Source organism: Podarcis melisellensis (assembly GCF_964234715.1).
Source record: "Podarcis melisellensis genome assembly, chromosome: 7".
Taxonomy (NCBI): domain Eukaryota; kingdom Metazoa; phylum Chordata; class Lepidosauria; order Squamata; family Lacertidae; genus Podarcis; species Podarcis melisellensis.
Genome location: NC_138539.1, coordinates 62,801,046 through 62,822,743, shown reverse-complemented (window position 1 = coordinate 62,822,743; position 21,698 = coordinate 62,801,046). Strand labels below are relative to the sequence as shown.

General features: G+C 42.0%; 1 protein-coding gene across 1 annotated transcript in view; it reads left to right on the top strand.

Moving 5' to 3' along the window:
• BMP6 (bone morphogenetic protein 6) overlaps window positions 1-21,550 on the top strand; it is an 85,375-nt gene extending 63,825 nt beyond the window's left edge. The window contains exons 3-7 of the mRNA XM_081918249.1: window positions 11,169-11,317; window positions 13,272-13,469; window positions 17,375-17,451; window positions 18,630-18,740; window positions 20,126-21,550. Coding sequence (XP_081774375.1) covers window positions 11,169-11,317; window positions 13,272-13,469; window positions 17,375-17,451; window positions 18,630-18,740; window positions 20,126-20,275 — 685 coding nt within the window. The 3' untranslated portion in view covers window positions 20,276-21,550. The remainder of the gene's footprint in view (window positions 1-11,168; window positions 11,318-13,271; window positions 13,470-17,374; window positions 17,452-18,629; window positions 18,741-20,125) is intronic.
• The last annotated feature ends 148 nt before the right edge of the window (window positions 21,551-21,698 follow it).

Genomic DNA, 21,698 nt, shown 5'->3' with positions numbered 1-21,698 from the left:
AATATCTAATTATAGGTACAGGTATAGAAAGGGTATGTTGGAGGGGGAAAATACCCTTGTGTTTTTATGGGTTCCCTATATACAAAAACCCCCTCCAATTCATGAAAACCTTCAGTCGCGCTTTTGTAACAGAATTGCATTCTAACTGGTGTGCGTCTGATCTCTTCTGATTACTGGATACAGTGGTACCTCAGGTTACATACGCTTCAGGTTACACACTCCGCTAACCGAGAAATAGTGCTTCAGGTTAAGAACTTTGCTTCAGGAGAAGAACAGAAATCGGGCTCCGGAGGCCCCATTAGCTAAAGTGGTGCTTCAGGTTAAGAACAGACTGCCGGAACAAATTAAGTACAGTACTTAACCCAAGGTACCACTATAATTTGACTCTTGCTTCCATGGACCCTTCCATTTTGGCTAGCTAAGAAGGCATGAAAGCCCATCTGCAAGTTGTGCCAAACCGAGTCGTCTGTGTGTAGATATTCCAAGCATCGTTGCAACACTATTTAATATACAGGCAATTCCCGGTTTAGGAGCATCTGAATGGCACACGGCTGCACACACATGCACAGCGCTGAACCTTTGGGATATCACCCCAAAATGTCACGAAAAGGGGCTGGTCTGGGCTTACGTGTGCTCTGTGGATGCTTGTGGAGGTCAGACCCCTGTGCAAAACAAGGATTGCCCTGTATATATGTATATGGTGTTAAACACCTGCTGGGCCAACTCTGAGATTATTTCATGAAAATTCCACAAACTGCAAGCTCTGTGAAACTGTCAGGCTTTAAATTAGGCATTGTGACCAAATGCATAAACTCAGGTTTGATCTCAAATGTGTGCTCTGCAATGGTCTCATCATGGGTGCATTTTAGATCTCATACAAACACTCCAGCAATCACCAGGAAGAAGCCTTGGCTCTTCTGAAGCCAGTGGGAGACTTGCCATTCTCTTCAGTGGTGCCAGAATCACACCTTAGGGACTTGTTCTTGGGCCATGCAGTAGTAGGAACCATATCCAGGAAAGCCCAAAGTATGAATCCATACACGATCTCATAAGCATGGTTTTTAAAAAATAAAAATAAAATAAATTCACTATAGCCTCTTTGAATAATTTGGACCCAAATTTGCTTGGAACAATTCTGTCCCCTTATTATCTCTTTATCATTCTCCCTGCCCCATCTGCTAATTTAAAATGAGAACTTCTGCACAAGTTGCAGCATGTTTTTCTTAATTTTTTGCTTCTTTTGTGTTGATGATTCATTTGGAATATATTGCTTTCCTATTGGGAACAGTCTATTAAGGCTCAAGAGTGGAGAGAAGGACAAAATTACTTAAAAGAAAAGAAAAGAAAAAAACAACACAAGCCAGCAACAGTTTTTTTTTTTCAAACATAATTTTTTATTGATTTTTAAACCATAACAAACAAAAATAAAAATATTTACATCTTGTTATCACAAATTTATTTCTTTAAGACTTCCTTCAGCTTCTCCACAAATCATCCGTGCCCTTATTTGAAGCCAGCAACAGTTTCTAAGACACCGAGTTCCAGAAAAATGTTCCATATAAGCCAAAAGTGAACAGCTGCCTTTTACTTAAACTGCAGACTTCTCATTCTTTTCTTTGAGACTAATGATGTGAGCAAATATGTTATGTTCCTTAACATTTGATGAGATGGTTTTCAATAACTATGAATCTATAGAGTTTGTGAAGCTGAAGCAAAGAGAGATTGCTCTGTTGTCCACTTGGAAGTAGGATGAGCACTTTTGAGTTGGGTTTGTTTAGTTTGAGGGCAAAGTCAATACAGCGTTGACATGGTAAATCCCAGACTGTTTATGTCAGGCCTCACAATAGTTTTAAAAATTAGAGGCTGTGAACGTGAATTGAACCTAAAACCATACAATAGTTTTTGGAGACTTTGGTAGTAGAATCCTGGACTTTACTAATTCAGACTACAGATCTTCCCACATAAACAATGACCTGCATGTAGCAAAGCAGTACATCAAAGAACTTGTGTAGCATGCCCACTTCCCTAATGTGTCCAGTTTGTTACACACAAAGGAAAATTTAAGTTGTTGTTGTTTAGTCGTTTAGTCGTGTCCGACTCTTCATGACCCCGTGGACCAGAGCACACCAGGCACTCCTGTCTTCCACTGCCTCCCGCAGTTTGGTCAAACTCATGCTGGTAGCTTCGAGAACACTGTCCAACCATCTCGTCCTCTGTCGTCCCCTTCTCCTTGTGGCCTCCATCTTTCCCAACATCAGGGTCTTTTCCAGGGAGTCTTCTCTTCTCATGAGGTGGCCAAAGTATTGGAGCCTGAGCTTCACGATCTGTCCTTCCAGTGAGCACTCAGGGCTGATTTCCTTAAGAATGGATAGGTTTGATCTTCTTGCAGTCCATGGGACTCTCAAGAGTATCCTCCAGCACCCATAATTCAAAAGCATCAATTCTTCGGCGATCAGCCTTCTTTATGGTCCAGCTCTCACTACATACATCACTACTGGGAAAACCATAGCTTTAACTATACGGATCACTGCCTTGCTGTGGCGAACGGGCTTGAATAACTCAGAGAAGCTATGAACTATGCCAAACAGGGCACCCAAGATGGACAGGTCATAGTGGAGAGTTAAGACCAAATGTGATCCACCTGGAGAAGGAACCAGCAAGCCACTCCAGTATCCCTGCCAAGAAAACTCCATGGACAAAATTTAAGTTGGGGAACATTAAAAAAGACCTCTTTTGCCAAACCCTTCTCTGCCATGTTGTAGAGATGGCCAAGAGTCAGGCACCCCTGAATTGTATTTACTTATTTATCACATTGGTACTTGATACTTAGTTTATTTTATGAGGTATCATTAAAAAAGATTAAATTTTGCACATAGATTGGGGCTTGTCAGGCAAAACCTTGACTTGTAATGATTTTGCAGAGGCAGAATTGGAGAAGTGGCAAATAGATAAGATCATCTAATCCAGCGTTTCCCAGCTGTTTTTGGACTACAACTCCCATCATCCCTAGGCTAGGGATGATGGGAATTGTAGTCCAAAAACAGATGGAGTTGAGCACAATGTTGATCTAACCCATTAGCTTAATGAGCTGCTGCATTGTTTGAATTACTTGAATATAACTTTTGAATGTATCATCATTTAAACGCATGCCCAAAGTACTTCTTAAATTAGCAAGGTGTCTTAGGGGAACATTATTTTATTGCTACCATTTAAGGCAACACAAAAGTAGAAATGGTGTTTGTGGAATTGTTACAGTATTATAAAAGTCATTCAGCCTAATGCAATTTAGGCACATCTTTTCTTTTTTAAAAGAGGGTTTTAAAAGTCTTAATGAATAGTCAGAATGAAGCTTCCTTTTCTATCTTTTAGAGCTCTTAAAAATAATAATACAGGGGGGAAGTTGTGGTAGTGGTTTTAAATCACATCATCATTGCAGACCACATTTTATCATTACGAAAACCGCTGGCATTGTTAACAAAACATAATGGAAAGATTAATGATATTCTTGTAAGGTAGGTCAAGTTTCTGGCCAACCTTAGCATCCCTTGGAGAAAATTACACAGCTTTTCTTCAATTGTTTGTGAAGGCAATAACCCTAGTAAAAGAAAATGATGGTAACATTTGACCTTATTTCAAGAGGAACCATCTAAGTTGAAACCACAACATTCTCTTACCTCTTTCCCCATGAGTTATTTCTTCCCTGATTTAATGACAGTTCTTAAATCATTAGGGCACAGGAATTTGTTGAAATAATATAGTTTTTTAAAAAATTCTTTCTTGCTTGAAGACTGTTGAAAATGCACCAGTGTAAGCGCAGGTAATGGCTTATCAAACACCTGCCAAGCTCATATTGGAGGTTTTTCCATGATACAGCATGTTGTGAGTAGTTTGGAGGATATGTAAGACTGTATCAAATTACAATTATCAGTTGTTGTTGTTGTTATATTTATAACGTATAAGAGAAAATAGTTTAAAAATAATTAAACTGTAATATAATTACTTCTCGGTGGTAACATGCTCCCTGTGGAACGCCCTCTCATCAGATGTCAGGAGATAAAGAACTATACAACTTTTAGAAGACATCTGAAGGCAGCCCTATATTGGGAAGTTTTTAATGTTTGATGTTGTATTATGTTTTTATATTCTTCTGGAAGCTGCCCAGAGTGACCGGGGAAAGCCAGCCAGATGGGTGAGGTAACAACAACAACAACAACTTTTATTATTATTATTATGAAAACAATCTAGTAAAGAAGAGCACAGCACCATTAAAGCCTAACTTTCAGCTTCTTGTGACTAAACCATGTCAGCACCACATCAAAAATCTGTTTGAATTTGGCAATAATTAAAGGTAAAATTGCTAGGAAAGGAAACACAGCTGTGACAGCCCAGTGAAGTCAGTGGGAAATTGTGCAAAAGTATACATTCAGACGGGACGCGGGTGGCGCTGTGGGTTAAACCACAGAGCCTAGGACTTGCCGATCAGAAGGTCGGCGGTTCGGATCCCTGAGACGGGGTGAGCTCCCGTTGCTCGGTCCCAGCTCCTGCCAACCTAGCAGTTCGAAAACACATCAAAGTGCAAGTAGATGAATAGGTACCGCTCTGGCGGGAAGGTAAAAAGCGTTTCCGTGCGCTGCTCTGGTTCGCCATAAGTGGCATAGTCATGCTGGCCACATGACCCGGAAGCTGTACGCCGGCTCCCTCGGCCAATGAAGCGAGATGAGCGCCGCAACCCCAGAGTCAGCCACGACTGGACCTAATGGTCAGGGGTACCTTTACCCTTTACTATACATTTAGAAGGATATAAGGTCAATGCAGACTTTGAAGCACCAGTCATAAAAGAGTCCAAAGGATGAGCTGCCAAGTTTTATGAAGCATCTGCAACTAGTAATCCTGCCATTAGGTAGTGTAAATTGTTTCACATAGAAAATGCAGGAGTCTGGAGATGTAGAAGGAAGTTTGGTAGAATGACTAGGAGGAGGGAAAGCTATTGCATCTCTGGCTCTTATCAACTAGAGAGGCACTGATGCAAATTAGGCAGATGGAGTCTACACACTTTGAGGGAAAGAGCAACAATGCAGGAGCCTCAAGACTGGCCTGTGGTTGAAATCCTGAAAACAGTAATATAGATCACCTGTGTGAATGGCTCATCTAGGGAATCCAGTCACCAGCTGTTTAAGATCTCATTCACCCTGCAAATCCTTGCCTTAAGGGACAACAGATCCACCTGTTAGCTGCTGACCACTGTAGGAATGTGAGGCTACAGACAAAAGTATGGTCCCTTGCAAGCCACTGAGGGTTGAAACTTGGAACAGTTACCAGGATCTGCAGCAAATTATAAGGGAAGTATGTTGGCCTTTGGTATCTGCTCTCCGTGGAAGTGACCATAGCCTGGCAGATCCCGGGTCTGCCTTGACAGACAGCCAAAATGGGGCTCCATCTATCTCTCTTTCTCCAAAGTCATACCTGGTTCATTATCAAATGCAAAGGTTTGTAGTAAATTTTCCAGACATGATTGTCAAGAAGCTAGTATCCCTGTGACTAGAAGATTAAAAAAGTGTTGAGTTTGTGGTAAAGACAGCAGCTGAATGTTGGATCTCTCTGGAAACGAGGTAATTCATTTGGAAGGAGGCCTTTAAAGTGAGAGGGAAGTAAATGGAATTTATTTTTAGAAAACGGTTGTTTACATAATATAGAAAGAAACTTTGAAATTTTCTTTACCCCCTTGAGGTGTCAGGTCAGAAGTACAGGACTGAAACTTTGTGGCTGATCAAATATATAAAGCCTTGGGCTTGATTATTTTTTTCAAAGGTAAATATCCTGTTAACTCACCCCTCCTCAACCCCCCTCCCCCCCAAATCCTCCTACACTGTCCAAACAAGTAGTCTATTAAAAACCACAAGTCTGTGGCATGAGATGATGATCAAAGGGAGATACTCCATCTCAATGGGTACTGTTTGTCTTGCTCCTTTTGCACGGGAACTGTTTATTAAAGGTGGCCTGGTGCTTGTGTATAGGTTATTGCAGAAGTAAATAGAGAAGAAAGGGTGGAACTCTACTGTTGATATTCCTTTACTCGAGTGCACCACATATTAATTATAATTGTATTTATTATATTGAGGGACGTGGGTGGCGCTGTGGGTTAAACCACAGAGCCTAGGACTTGCCGATCAGAAGGTCGGGGGTTCGAATCCCCACGACGGGGTGAGCTCCCGTTGCTCAGTCCCTGCTCCTGCCAAACTAGCAGTTCGAAAGCGCGTCAAAGTGCAAGTAGATAAATAGGTACCGCTCTGGCGGGAAGGTAAACTGTGTTTACATGTGCTGCTCTGGTTCGCCAGAAGCAGCTTAGTCATGCTGGCCACATGACCCGGAAGCTGTACGCTGGCTCCCTCGGCCAATAAAGCGAGATGAGCGCCGCAACCCCAGAGTCGTCCGTGACTGGACCTAATGGTGAGGGGTACCTTTACCTTTAACAGTATTAAACCCCCCCCCCCATCCCAACAGGAAATTGAGCCAAACCAGTGCCTGAGTTTCTAATTCAAAATAGGGTTGCAGTACGTCCAGGATTTCCCAGATATATCCAGAATACCGCAGTTGGCAGCAGCGTACGCGCTGAAATCGGTAAAACGTTCAGGAAAATCCGGAAGCATGGCAGCCCATAGCTGCTGGAGTTAGCAGGTCAAAGATTTCGTCCAACGCAGGAAGGATATACTAATATATACGGCTTGCATTTAAATGCAGAGTAGTAGTCTGTGCCCACAAACACTCTCATAACTTAAGTTTAAAAAAATATCCTTCCTGTGGTGACCACTGTACTCAGTCTAGACTGCTATGTCAACGTGTTGTTGAAGAATAGTAAACAAACGAAAAAAGAAGAAGTTCGGCATGAAGAACCTTTTAGTGAGTTTGGGATAATTAATGGCTCAGTAAATGGCTGCTGATGTGTAATAGTCCTGTTAAGAACCTGAGTAATGCTGACCTTTGAAGACAGGCCAAAAACTGTGGTCCTCAGAACCATAATTAAAATAAGAGGACCCTGTCTGAAATTCAATGGCTTGAAGAAAGTGTTCTGTTTGTTCTCACTGCATTTTCAGGGATATTTATGCCTGGTTGAAAAAATACATAACTGAAGGGCTGGATAGAGAGTGTAGGAAAGTAGGCAATGTTGAGAAAAAACACACGTATATATGAAATATAGCTTTTTATAGCTCTGATGTTTTGCTGTGGCAGTGCTCCATGGTGTGATGTGTGCTCAAGGAAGAGAGGAAAAATTATTTTAATCTGGCTACCTCAGTAATATAGAAGCAAAACCAGTAGCTACTTCGCCAATTACGTAAATTTCTATAATATAATCGGTGCTGAGATAAATGATTAGAATGAATTAAAATCTTCCAGCTTCTTGCCTGAAGAAAGAAGTTTTAGTTTTATAGTAAAAGAAATGTTTAGATTTCATGGGAAATGTCATTTTCAGTTGCAAAAGTGCTTGTCCTGCAAATGCTCTAAATAGGTGTCAGGACGTATCTGTTTAAGAATAGTAGCTCAGAGGCGATATTTATAAAATAGCAAATGGACATTCTTCCTCGAAAAGCTGAAGCTAATTTTTCCGTTCTCAAGAGCCTTGTGGGATAGAAATTCCAGAAATAAATGATTTCTGTGTCAGCAACAGAGTCCATATTGCTTAGGTAGTCCTGGTCACTGCTTTCTTTTTTTCTAGCTCATGTGTTTGATGGCCTTATTTATTCTTGAAGGGGTTTACTGAAGAGTAAAAACAGTGTGTGTATTGTGTGTACACACACAAATACATACGTACATAAACATATGTATGTAGGCAATGCCCATGAAGCTGTTCTCCCATATTCTCTTTGATTGAGTAGTATAGTAGCATTAAAATGCCCAGGCTAGAACTGAAGAGATCTGGTTCACATCCTGAGTCAACCATGGAGCTCAGCAGATGACATTGGGCTAGTCACACACTCATATTACAGTGGTACCTCGGGTTACATAGGCTTCAGGTTACATACGCTTCAGGTTATAGATTCTGCTAACCCAGAAATAGTACCTCGGGTTAAGAACTTTGCTTCAGGATGAGAACAGAAATCGTGTGGCGGTGGCAATGGGAGGCCCTATTAGCTAAAGTGGTGCTTCAGATTAAGAACAGTTTCAGGTTAAGAATGGACCCCCGGAACGAGTTAAGTACTTAACCCAGGGTACCACTGTATTAAAAATTTCCAGTCAAACCAAATTATATATTCAAAATTATACAAATTATCCAAAAACAACCCCAATATTATGCCTAATTATAAATTATTATTATTTTTTAGCTGACTTCCCATGCTTCGAGATCGGAGGGAATCCTAATAATCTCATAGTTCTACTGCATTTCAAAGTATTACAATAATTCCCTTAATACATTCTGATGTTAATCCTTCATTCTTTTCAACAGCCTCTGCATTCATTCTGCAAGTGAGTTTAAGTCCAAATAAAATGTTTCTGTGTGGATTTTATGTATTTACTCTTCTTCTTTATAGTCCAAATCTGTAGACCAGGATTCCCCTCAGTAAATTCACATCCTCTTTTCACAAACTGGTGTTTCTGCCGAATCAGTCCAGGAGACTTCCACTGCAGGTAGTTGCCATACCGACAAATAGTCCAGATAAAATCAAATCGTGGCGTCTGCCCAGTGTTGTTCCTTAACCAGCTGCTATTCAAACATTAGCTTTTCTCAGGTGGGCGGCGACGGCGGGGGGGGGGTTTACCAAGTAAACTGGAAGTACAACTATCAAAGAGTAAAATGTTAGAGGTTTACCCCCCGCCCCCCATAGCAATATAATTTGATTCAGCTAGCTGGTCAGTCTACTTTCGGTTTCACTCCTGGCGCCTTGCTGAATTAATACTGCGTCAGAAACCTCCCAAGCAGATATCCAACGTTCTTTGGCCTTTCTCCAGTCATTAATGAGATGTCTCTTCTACTCCAATGTAATAAATCGGGGAGGGCTAGTCACACACTCTTATCCCTACAACAACCCTGTAAAGTAGGGTAGGCTAAGATTGTGTGGGAAAGGGATGTGAACATGTATATGCTGCGAACAGCTCCTGGCGAGCGAAATCTGAATTGTGTTTCTTTGTGAATGGAGATAGCTCAGATTTAAGACTCTTAAATCTCATGCTTGTGGATTTGAGTCCCGTGTTGGGCCAAAGACTCCTGCATTGCAGGGGGTTGGTCTCGATGACCCTTGGGGTCCCTTCCAACTCTATGGTTTGCCGTTTAAACATGTCACCTCAACACAATTATGGCTTCCCCCAAAGAATCCTGGGAACTGTAGTTTAAGGGTGCTGGAGATTGAAGCTCTTTGAGGGGTAAAATTACAGTTCCTAGGATTATTTTTTGAGGAGGAACCAAGACAAGGTTCTATGAATGGATGGATCTTTCTTAGCAAGAGGACAATTCTTCTGTATTGCAGGTGATGAAGAAAGGTTAGGCCAGGTCGTCATGAGGAGTGGAAATCGGGCGTGAAAAACACAGCATGCTGCCAGCCGTTTCAGAAAAGAGCTGCATAGTTTTTAGAGTATGTGTGGTCCGGTTTCTCCTCTAGTTTGTATTCTACTGCAAACAAACAGGTGTGGGTCTTGGGGGTGGGGGTTGTGTTTCTGCTTGGGGACAGCTTGCAGAATGTGTGTATTTACACCTGAATTGGGAAGGAGTCAGTGTACTTAAGAAAGTTTACCGCGAGTCCCTCAGGGACCTGTTTGCTTTTTTGGAAATCAGTTTGGAAACTGTGTATCTGCACCTGACTTGAAAAGGCAGGGCTTTCAGTCATTCTGTAAATACATAGCAGCTGCTCTTGTGGCTAAAGTGGTGGAGTTTCGAACTTAAGGTCTAAATATTCAGAGCTGCTGAAAGGTGGTTCAAAGTGCAGAACGGACTTTGCTGTGTGAAGATTTCTATGAGTCATCTCCATTGGTGATTTAAATGTTAATTTAATCCATCTGGCTTTTAGTGGTAAGCCAGTGAACAGGGAATAACACATTTTGTGCGAATTAATGTTTGAAAACCGTAAATATTAGTGGGACAGGTTGTGGCATTCCTGTACGTATAGGATTTCCCAATGCCTTCATGTAAGTCCACTGAATTTGGGCTTACAGACTCAGACAGCAGAATTATCTTCAGGCCACTGACACATTGCTCCCGATAAGCTGTATGCTTGTGTGAATGGACGTAGAAGCGATGACTTTGGGTAAAAAAAAAAAAGTTTTTATCAAGTTCTATCTTCCCATGAGGAAAAAATGTTCCCTCCAATTCAGAGACTCCCTTATCGCCCCTTTGTATAAACATTTCGTCATTTTGCAGAGTGGCTCTTAAACTAGGGTCATTGTCTTCATTGTAGGGCTTAGCTTCACATTTCTAAAACAAAACACACACACGCATACGTAACAAAAGTGTGATTGCTTCTTGATCTGATGAGGAGAATTTGCTTGTGTGTGTGAGCGTAACACTTTTCCCATGTGCCATTTCTATGCTTTGTAAATAAATAAAAAAAAATCATAACCTCCTCAGTTCCAAATATGTTTCCCACTGCAAACACACATTTCAAACTCCTGAAGAGCAAGCAACAGGCTGGAATATGCAAGTGTTGTTCAGTTCTGCATATGGTTCAGTTCTTAGTGGTTCCCACTGAGTTTTGTATGGTGGTGTATTGGTAGGAGAGAGCAGGAAAGCTCAGCTCTGTGGTGCTTAGTTTGGGGGTAAGAGATCCTTTTAACTGTCCCATGCCTGGCATCTGATGACAACAGGTGATTTGCCAGGTGTGTATGGTTTCCCCAAACAGCCTTGTGGGACAACTTCAGAGGGCTGGCAGGCCCAATTAGGCCCATGGTTTGGTGTAGAGGAAGTCAGAGAATGTGGAAACGAATTAAGAAGAGACTGGATACTTCTTTCGTTTGATGGGTGGCATATTAATAATAATAAGATGATGATGATGATTGTGCAGGGAACAGTTGAATGCATCAGGATTTAAGGCTGTGTTTAAATTTATAGTGACAGCTGAGAAGTGTTTCTAACATTGCCTCCTGCTAGCGAAGAAGCTGTGAAAGCAAATGGGAAATTTGGACCAGAATAATAGTAAAATGCTCTCTCTGCTCCTCCCCCTCCCCTCCCCTTTCTTCTTCTTCAGAGATTCAGATCTGTTTTTGCTGGACACCAGAGCAGTATGGGCCTCTGAAGAAGGCTGGCTGGAGTTTGACATCACTGCCACCAGCAACATGTGGGTGATAAACCCTCAGCATAACTTGGGACTCCAGATGAGTGTGGTGACCAGGGACGGTAGGTAACAGGCCAACATACTTTAAACATCTGGCCAATGTCCTAGTCATTAATTGGAAGCTCTGTTTATAGTGTTCAGCTGTGATGTGATGATCTGGCTAATGTAGCCAAGCACACAGCTGTGATGTGATGGCCGGGGTCTGGATCCAACTGCACATATTGGAAAGCTGCTCTCTCTAGGCTGCATGCCCTATGTCTGTGGCTGTGAAATTTGGGGAATGCCTGACTTCTGGATGTGAGGGGTTGGGGGGGTTGGGCATGGTGCTTACAGCAAGGTTTTTCTTAAATATAAATAATACCCATAGGTCTCTGTGTGGGGCTGTGGAATTGTCTTCTGGGAGGGTGATGTGAGCTCCTCAATTTTTGTGTATCTTTCAGCCGGACCAAGAGGCCTTCTGTTTGCTTGTCTGCTGATGAAATGCCACAGTGCATAACATTTCCTCAGTGTTTCAACCTCTTTTCCTGATGCAGCTACGGAGAGGAACTTGTGCTAAGTTTTGGGGAGTTCTCCTCTCATGCTTCCCTTTTGCAACATGCCACAGATAATTTGGGGCCTTTGGAGCCCCAGAATTTGACATAATATATTTCACTTTCTGGTGGAATTCAATAGAGCATACGAAGCTGCAAGGGTACCAACTTGAATCAAATATTGGAAGTGGGGGGCGGGTAAGCCCTGTGAATTGTAGGTGGATTGCCATGAGGCAAGACACAGCAATAACAGCAAGAACCTTTATTGAACTACCGTATTTTTCGCTCTATAAGATGCACCAGACCACAAGACGCACCTAGTTTTTGGAGAAGGAAAACAAGAAGAAGAAAAATTCTGAATCTCAGAAGCCAGAACAGCAAGAGGGATCGCTGCACAGTGAAAGCAGTAATCCCTCTTGCTGTTCTGGCTTCTGGGATAGCTGTGCAGCCTGCATTTGCTCCATAAGACGCACACACATTTCCCCTTACTTTTTAGGAGGGAAAAAGTGAGTCTTATAGAGCAAAAAATACGGTACATAACTGGGAAATGGGGGCAAAGAAACTGCTTATATACATTTCTGAAGGCTTGAGCCACTCCCACTCCCACTGTGATTGGCTGTCTAAACTTCCAAGCTGCGAATCAGTTCAAGGGCCAATGGCAGAGACCCTAATCCTGAAATGTTCTGTGATTGAACACCATGTATGGAAACAGAACACAGAAACTCAGAATCCTTAGTTCAGACTCAAGCTCAGGCAAACACAGACCACTGAATACATAACACCTTGCCCCACATAATCAGTCACAAGACACATCACACACACCATTTGAATGGCATTGTCCATTAATTTGGGGGGGGCCTCAAATGTTTTACTTAAGGGGTGCAAAGGGACCTCAGCCCCTAGGATTTGGCTCCTATGCAAAGCGGCCTTATACTCAGTATCTAGTCTGGCTCACAATTGCTTTCTGAAGCCCAGTAATTGGAGAGTGGAGAAGGATCATTGCTCATCCCCATTACTAAAGCAATTAGAACAGATGGTTCAAAATAATAAACCCTCCAGAATAAACGCTACAAGATAAGAAGAGCTGTGAGATAAAATAATTTTTGTTGAATTTGATTAATTTGCCATTTTTTGCACAGGTCCCAGAGTTGTCATTATTTTTTATATGGAGTACACATAACCCTGACCTGTTCCTTAATATTGTCCACTCATTTCCTCCTAAATTTGCAAATTAGCAGAGTGAAGTACCTCTTACAGCACTTGTGTATACTTGCGGCCTTTGGAGCCTTAAAGAAGCTTGTGAAGTTTTTACTGAAAATGAGAGTATCCTATGATATCAGCTATAGAGGAGGAGGAGAGAGGGGGAAACTAAAGAGGGGGGTGAGAAGAACATTAGTTGTAGGAAAGCAGCTGCGTTGCTCAAAAGAGCTATTCAGAAACACTGTGCTCTTTATATGACACACCACTTTTTTTTTTTAATTTATAGGTCTCGGTATAAACCCTAGAGAAGCAGGACTAATAGGTCGGGATGGCCCTTATGACAAACAGCCTTTCATGGTGGCTTTTTTCAAAGTGAGTGAGGTTCACGTTCGGACGGCTAGGTCAGCCTCCAACAGGCGGAGGGAACAGAGTCGAAACCGCTCTACTCAGCCTCAAGATGTTTCCAGGGTATCCAGTATCACAGGTAACCTCTTTTCATTGCCTCCTGGATTATGTGAAAATGAAAAGGGGGACAAAATACTATTTTGTAGCTTTCGTTTCCCAAGCACTTTACATTCAGAAGCTGCTTTGAATTCATCTCTCATCGTTTGAGTGTTTCATTTCTTCTTCTTTTTTCTTTCTTTCTCATGGTCACAAAAGTTTAGATGACCCTCCAAGGGAGGATCTGTTCCCTGGGTAGCAGGAACTCATTGTTCTGCAAGTTTGTGTAGAGTGGGACATCACTCAAAATCATGATGGCTCTAGTAAGGCAAAGTTGATAGAGGAGCCCTACCATTAGGCAGGGTGAGGTAGCTGACCAAACTTATCCTGCAGCCTTGTGATAAAAAACTGAAACGTGTGAAAAACTGAAAAATTGTTTGCTTAATTGCTTTGGTTGTTGTTATTATTTTAGTATCTGCTCTGATCTACAAAAAACAAACCAAGCATTGCTGAATATGTCTTTCAGTCAGCTCTTTTTCTTCCGTCCTTAAAGTCCAGAACTTACTGTGCTTCTAAACAAACGCCTTAAAAACACACATTTTAATTACCTGCCTAGTTATGATTGTTTAAGGGACGCGGGTGGTGCTGTGGGTTAAACCACAGAGCCTAGGACTTGCCGATCAGAAGGTCGGCGGTTCGAATTCCCATGACGGGGTGAGCGCCCGTTGCTCGGTCCCTGCTCCTGCCAACCTAGCAGTTCAAAAGCACGTCAAAGTGCAAGTAGATAAATAGGTACCGCTCTGGCGGGAAGGTAAATGGCGTTTCCGTGCGCTGCTCTGGTTCACCAGAAGCGGCTTAGTCATGCTGGCCACATGACCCGGAAGCTGTACGCCGGCTCCCTTGGCCAATAAAGCGAGATGAGCGCTGCAACCCCAGAGTCGGTCACGACTGGACCTAATGGTCAGGGGCCCCTTTACCTTAATGATTGTTTAATGCTATTGCACTTGACAAGTAAGTAATAAGCCATGTATACAAGTCCAGGCCCAAAGTGGCAAACTAAGCATTTGTCCAGGGTGCAAACCTGCTTCACTTATGCAATTGTCTTGGGAAGAGAGAATGAGTTGCTGTCTGAACTGTTCAGAGGAGATACCCAGGGATGGCTTAGGAGTGCCTTGCTTTAAACCTATCTTACTGTCAGAGGAGCTTCCTTTAGCTGAGGTCACAGCAGTTGAGCTCCAACTCATTTGTAACGGGGAGGAAATAAAGAAGTGGCAGGCAGTAAAAACATCCTACTAAGGCAACAACAACGAAAAAGCCCTGTGCCACTCCTACACACACAGCAGTGAATTATTATGCTTTTAAGACAGTTAAGTTTCCTTTGCTGCAATGTCTTATTTAAGTACCAGCCTTGATTCAGCTGCATATGCTACATAAACAGCTGTTTGGTATACCTTTGCAATCGGTTATCTGACAACAGGTAGGTAGCCGTGTTGGTCTGCTGTAGTCGAAACACCTTAGAGACCAACTACGTTTGTTATTGGTATGAAGTGGTATGAAGTTAAGTTACAGTTCTGTCATAAAACCTTGGACTGATATACACCTTGACTGAACATCTTTTACACCAATGCTTTGGGAAAGAAGTGGTATCTGAAGAAGTGTGAATGCACACGAAAGCTCATACCAATAACAAACTTAGTTGGTCTCAAAGATGCTACTGGAAGGGATTTTTTTATTTTGTTTCGGTTATCTGACAGCGCAGGTCAGTTTGCTTATTCAGTAACTATAGCAATAGATTTGTGCTCTCAGTATGGATGCCTACTGCTATCAGTCCAGGGTTTTATGACAGAACTGTAACTTGACTGACATCTTGTGTTGATGATGTCTGAGGCAGCGCAGATTCCTTTTGAGTTAACTGCAAACTGCTGGTGAACCGATAATGCCATGGTACGATCACACATTTCAGGATATTAAGGCCATGTGCCCATTCCAAAACCTTCAGCGGCCCTCTGTGGTTTTCATCAGAGGAATTTGAAAGTGACGTAAGTTTTTCTCCACCATTGGCCAGAGAACTTGGGAAAGTAGGAACAGGCGTCTAAAGTTGCATGCATCTTGCTTCTTTGTGTAGACTGTCAAAGTACAGCATATGAGAGTATACTGAAGCAAGGCATTTCATTATCTCTCCTAAGCCGACTCCTTTTATGTGAAGTGGGTTAATCAGTTTACAACAGCTGTATCCTTCAAAACAATTGCCTGCTAAAGCAAACCCTGAGAAAAGGAGAGTCGTAGAGATCTCTTTCAAAACAATGTTGATGTATCCTGGATATTAATTACATTGTGGAATCTGGTGAATGGGCTCATTAGGAGCAGTTCATGTGTTTTGGAAGGATTAGCGCCAATAAATATAGCTTACATACTTTCAGTGGAGAGAAGCTTTTTAAAATTTTAAGTCCAGCCCACGAAAATGCCAAATTTCACATAAGAACGAACCTTTCTTATAGTTAAGTTTCAAGGGTCGTTCGCTCCAAGCTGCTCCCCACATTATTGGGCTGGGGTGGGGGGGAGGACTGGCACGTATTTATATTTGTGTAAACTTGAAATATTTAGTTTTTATGCAAATTTAAACTTTTCCATTAACTGATATTGAAACTAAAGTTAAAAACTAGTTCAGAACCAACCACATAAAAAATTATTAGGTACCAATACAGTACTCAATCCTGTCTTTTGCAGAAATGAATTCCAGTGCTGAGTACAGGGGTCTGCAGTGTTTTGTTAACAGTGCAAAATGTAAAAATGCTGATTTATAGGCTGATAGTTACCAACCCAATTTTTGCTCATTTCCAGCCTTTATTTTTCTTTCTACTACAACATGCTAGTTGCTGCTTTTATATATATATATAAAAGTTGTTTTCCTTGTTGTTGTTTTAATGTGGACGAGTGTTGGGTGTGGATGGTGGAAGTTGTTATCCAAAACATCTGGAAGGCTCCAGGTTGGCCAAAACTGTAAAATGTGGCCTGAAACTGCACCACACGATTCTCCTGATTGTTTTCCAGCTGCTAGCTTGGACTGGAAGTACAAGAAGCAGGCATTTAACAATGCTTTCCACTTTTGGTCAAGCACAAGTGGCCTTGATTTGAAATCCAATGGCTTGTCTAAAAACCTCTGGTGATGGGGAGTGCATTCTTATACTAGCTAACCATCTTTTGCAAAGTTGATTGAATCTGTGATTCAAGTAGAGTCAATCTGAAATTCTTAAGATTTATTTATTTATTTTTTTAAAAAAAGGAACATTCCCCAAGCTCTTACACTGTTCTCTTTTTAAAACAACTCCCAATCTCTTGTGGTTTCTAGGTTAGGTTTATTTTGAGGCAGAGGGACGCCAAAACACTGTGCCCCAGCTGGATTCTATGATCGCTTGATGTGCTTTTAGCACTGTACTTTTCCCTTTAAGTAAATACTGGATTTTTTAAAAAAAAGAAGTTTCCTTCGAGACCCTGAGGAATTGCAAACAGCTTCAATAGGAAGATGGTATCTAGAAAGCTGCCCATGTCCTCCTCTCTGTGGTCTGGTGGCACTGAGTCAGTTAACAAAGGGCCTCTATATCTGCAGCCTTGCAGATTACAGGTGTCAAGAGGCTGCAACAAAATTTTGTAAGCATCTGACTAGTAATAATGAGGATGCTGGCCCTATCACGACTTAGGTTGTGATAACTGGAGCACTGCACCCTATATGATGTAAACCTCTGTGGCCAGGTTGGTGCTGGCAAAAACCTTGTGCGTGTTCTTTTAATTTCAAATAGCAGTTTGATAAGCGAGAGAGAATTTCCTTTGGATCTGCATTAGGCTTTAAAGCCACAAAATGTCTCTGCCACATTATGGTGATATGGTTTTTAATTTGTTGTTTCAAATATATCCTCCTTCTCCCCCCCCCCCCCATATACTTCCTCATAGATTACAACAGCAGTGACCTAAAAACAGCTTGCAGAAAGCATGAACTTTATGTTAGCTTCCAAGACTTGGGATGGCAGGTATGTGGTGTTTCTATGTCCATAAACATGCTCTGAAAACAATGCTCGGAACACAAAAGTATATCCCCCCCCCACCAGACTGAGTTCTGTGTTAGCATAGGTTGGAAGAAAGTGGGGTGAAGGTCTGCTTCCATTGAGTTACCTTTTCTTTCAGATGTTTATTTTGTATTCAGCTTTAAGTAGAAAATCACATTTTAGTATGTAGAGCACAATTCCATAGGCTCACCATCAGTGTTCTTAAGCTTCACACAATTGTCACTGAAGATGGCTTCCACCATTTTAAATTACCTTTTTTTTAAAAAAAAATGTTTCTATTTACGTGGCTGATGTTGCTGGTTCCTTTAACTTTAGCAGCCAAAATCACTATAGCAGTCATGAAGAATGAGATCCCTTTCTTCTATCCTCTTTGCTCTATTGAACCCATGTGTCTTCTAATGTACACAATTATGGTATAATGTTTAACACAATGTGTGTTGGCTAGTCCAGTCATAAGGCCTTTTTTGAACACAGCTTATAAGTGCTGCATTGTTCTTGCTAAAAATGTGGGGTTTTTTACATGCTAGTATCAACCAGTGGTTGACTGTCACTGGTTTCACATGTTAAATGGTTCCAACTCTTTAAAACACTTGGAAGCTTTAGTAGATTTGCACACAATTTTGTGCAAGCCCAGATTGCACATACCCTGAAACACCTTTAAAAAGGAGGTCAAAGCATAATGTGTTGCATCTTGAGCTAAACCAAGTGTATAACCCACCACAACCATGGTTTAGTGTGTATTAACTAGTTACTATACCCATAGACTTTTATTATAAAAAATAACTATGTCATGTAAACATTTTAAGAGTATGTTCTGGTTTATGTCTGCTTTTGGCATGCACAGCTCTCTACACATGGGAAAGGAGCTGGCAGATATGAACATATGTGTAGGAGGGGTAGAGAGAATTAAACAGGGCATTGAAACATGCTCCATAGAGATTTATAATACTCTTTACCTACAGCCAATACTTGAAAACTGAAGCCAGGACATAAGAAGCTTGGGTATAAGGAAGTGGGTAAGACTCTTCCAACATGTATTCTGTAGTTTGACACGGGGAGGGTTCTGATAAGCAATGAACTGGACCAACCTGTATGCATTTGCAATAGTTATGCTTCATAGATGTAATATTATTCTTATAAAGGACTGGATAATTGCACCCAAGGGCTATCCGGCAAACTACTGCGATGGAGAATGTTCTTTCCCACTCAATGCTCATATGAACGCCACCAACCATGCCATTGTGCAGACTTTGGTAAGTAGAGGCCTTGGCTTAGCTCACAGATGCTGTAAAACAGTCCACTCTGCCTGGTTTCCTCCCCACCCCCCACTAATGTGGTTTGGGGGAGTGAAGAGGCTCCAATTTGTCTCTTTCATATTGGTGGCAAAATGTAAGACTGGGTTGTGGGGGTGAGCAATTCATCCATCATTTGTGGTTGGGTCTTGGGTAAATGAGGATGGCCAAGGGATTGCACTTGCAGGATGGGAGAGGAAAGTAACTCTGGGATTAGAAATTAGCCCCATTACCTTTTCTATCCAACCTTTCCTTTAATGAGCTGAGAGCAGCTGCTTTAGTCTAATACACTTGGCTAACTGAGTTGGAATTTGATCTGGGATTCTCATGCTGGTGAGAGGAAGCAGAGTTTTTTAAGAGACCTTTGACATACAACGTAATTTCACTTTTCAAAATACTGCCTTCATGCAGCTTATGGGCACAGTACACCTTTGATGCTTAAAAATGACACTTCCAAGTCCCAATAAATATTTATCTCTAACAGGTAGGCGGCAACTAGGATCATGCTGCATGTGGGGGGGGGGGTTTAATATTTCCTTGCCCTACCACAATGCCAAGAAAAACTGCTTAACCTTCCTTAGGTTGCAGGGAAGTTGCCATTGGCATCAGTGGAAATCTACCATGGGACAAAGGGATAAGGAGGATTACCGTATTTTTCACTCTATAGGACGCACCCGATCATAGGACGCACCTTGTTTTAGGAGGGGGAGAACAAGGGGGAAAAAAATCTCCCCCTCTCTGCTCAGGGCCCCTTCAGCGAAGCGGCAGGAGAAACGGAGCCCCTTCCATTTTACCTCCCGCTTGGCTGAAGGGGCGCTGCGCAGCTCTCCCTCTCTGCTGAAGTCAGGAGAGTCTTGCTCTCCTGGCTTCGGCAAAAGGAACCTGAAGCCTCCGGAGCGCAGCGGGAACTTGCACTGCGCTCCAAAGGCTTCAGGCGGCTATCCCTGAAGCCTGGAGAGCGAGAGGGGTCAGTGTGCACCGACCCCTCTCGCTCTCCAGGCTTCAGCAAAAGCAACGTGAAGCCAAGGAGCATGGAGGGAGCGCTCTTTCTGTGCTTCAGAGGCTTTGTGTTGCTATCACTGAAGCTAAGGAGCCTGCATTCGTTCCATAGGACGCACACACATTTCCCCTTAAGTTTTGAAGGGGGGAAAGTGCGTCCTATAGAGCGAAAAATACGGTAATTGAACAATACATTGAGAAGTCTATTCTTTAGGGCACAGAGTTGGCCATGGAGATAAAAAAGAGCTAGACACTGCCCCAAGCTGCTTGGAGTCAGGCTCAGAAATGTGATAGATTAACAAGTTGGGCTGAAGTTACAAATATGTTTGTTAATTTACTTAAAACAGGTTCACCTAATGAATCCAGAGAACGTTCCTAAGCCATGTTGTGCCCCTACAAAGCTGAACGCAATATCAGTTCTCTACTTTGATGACAATTCCAACGTCATTTTGAAAAAGTACAGGAACATGGTGGTAAGAGCTTGTGGATGTCACTGACAAAAAGTTCTCTTCAGAAAGATCTGGTGCGCCATCCTAAATAACTTCCATCCAGTGCCTCAAAGGGAAAAACCTGAAGCTTCTAAGACTGTATTTGTGCCTTAAGGAGGATTTTCTTGGTTGTTGTTTGTTTTTAAGCAGAAGCAGGGGACTCCAATGCTACTTGCCCTTTTAAAGTATTTGCACAATGGTAGCCTTTGGTTCTTCTAATTTCTAAGTACACCAAAGAGGATTATAAAGTATGGACCATGGCTGAAGCAGCAAAGGTACAGACAAAAACCTGCACGCTGTTTCAATCTTCAATTCCGTTTCTCTAAGCAGGCACCTGCCAAATCCTGGTGGCGATGCCCACAAGGAAAAAACAGAGACTGTAGCTAAGAAATGAAATGCACTATTCAAGGCAAAAATCTCCATTCTTAAATGTAGCCAAACCAAGCTCTCCTTGCTTAACTTTAAAGGCCTGAAAACTGTAGGTGAGAACATTGATCGGCAAGGTAAGTGCCTTGTATGAACTGCTGCACTTGTTTCTGCAACACACACTGTGTTAAAGCAAGTTTTGTTCCTTGCCCTTCAACAGGGACTTAACTGGCAATGTGCCCCTATAGCTATCACAAAAGGAAGTGTTCTAGAGGTTAAATTGTCCCATCAGGCTAACAGGAAGAAGCTTGTACATTTGTTCTAAAGGAAATTTCTATGCTTACATTCTGCAGCTCTCCCTCTTGCTAGTTTTGATCCCTCCCCTCCTTTTGAAAGCCTGACTATAGAAGAAAAAGAGGTGTGTGGGAAGGGAGGTGGGTAGAGGTGGTAGGACAGACCATGCAGGAGAACTGGCAGGTGGCAAGTTACTCAGTCTCACTGACCCAATTAAAAAGCACTCTTCGGATTGTGATCTGGTCGGTCAGGAATAAACTTGCACCTCTCACTTCTGCAAACATGAATTTAAAATGTATATACAATACTTATTTCTAATGTAAGAGAAATGTTTCCCCAAGGCAAGGAAAAGTGCACTTCCCTTTGACTACTTTGCTCTTGTAAATAAATGAAAATGATAATTTATTGCAACTGTCAGATATAGTAATTTTGATGTACTATTAGCAAGACCAAGATTTTTTTTTTGTAAAAAAAAAGATTTATTCAGAAACTGTGTGTGTAAACAATTGTACCACTTGATTTTTACAGGAGTCATGACTTGCAGTTCAGCCTGCTCATGAGATTGTGCTTCATTAGGTTTTTAAAAGTCACCATGTTGAATAAAGGCTCCCTTTAAGGCAGAAACATGTGTGTTGATCTGATACATCTGCCATATCTCAATTAGCCCTTTCCATTCTTCCTATCTGTTATGTACCCCCTGACTCTACATCCCCCCCCACCCCCAAATTTGTGCTGGACACATTTCCTGGCCTTCAATAGGAAGGGCAAAAGT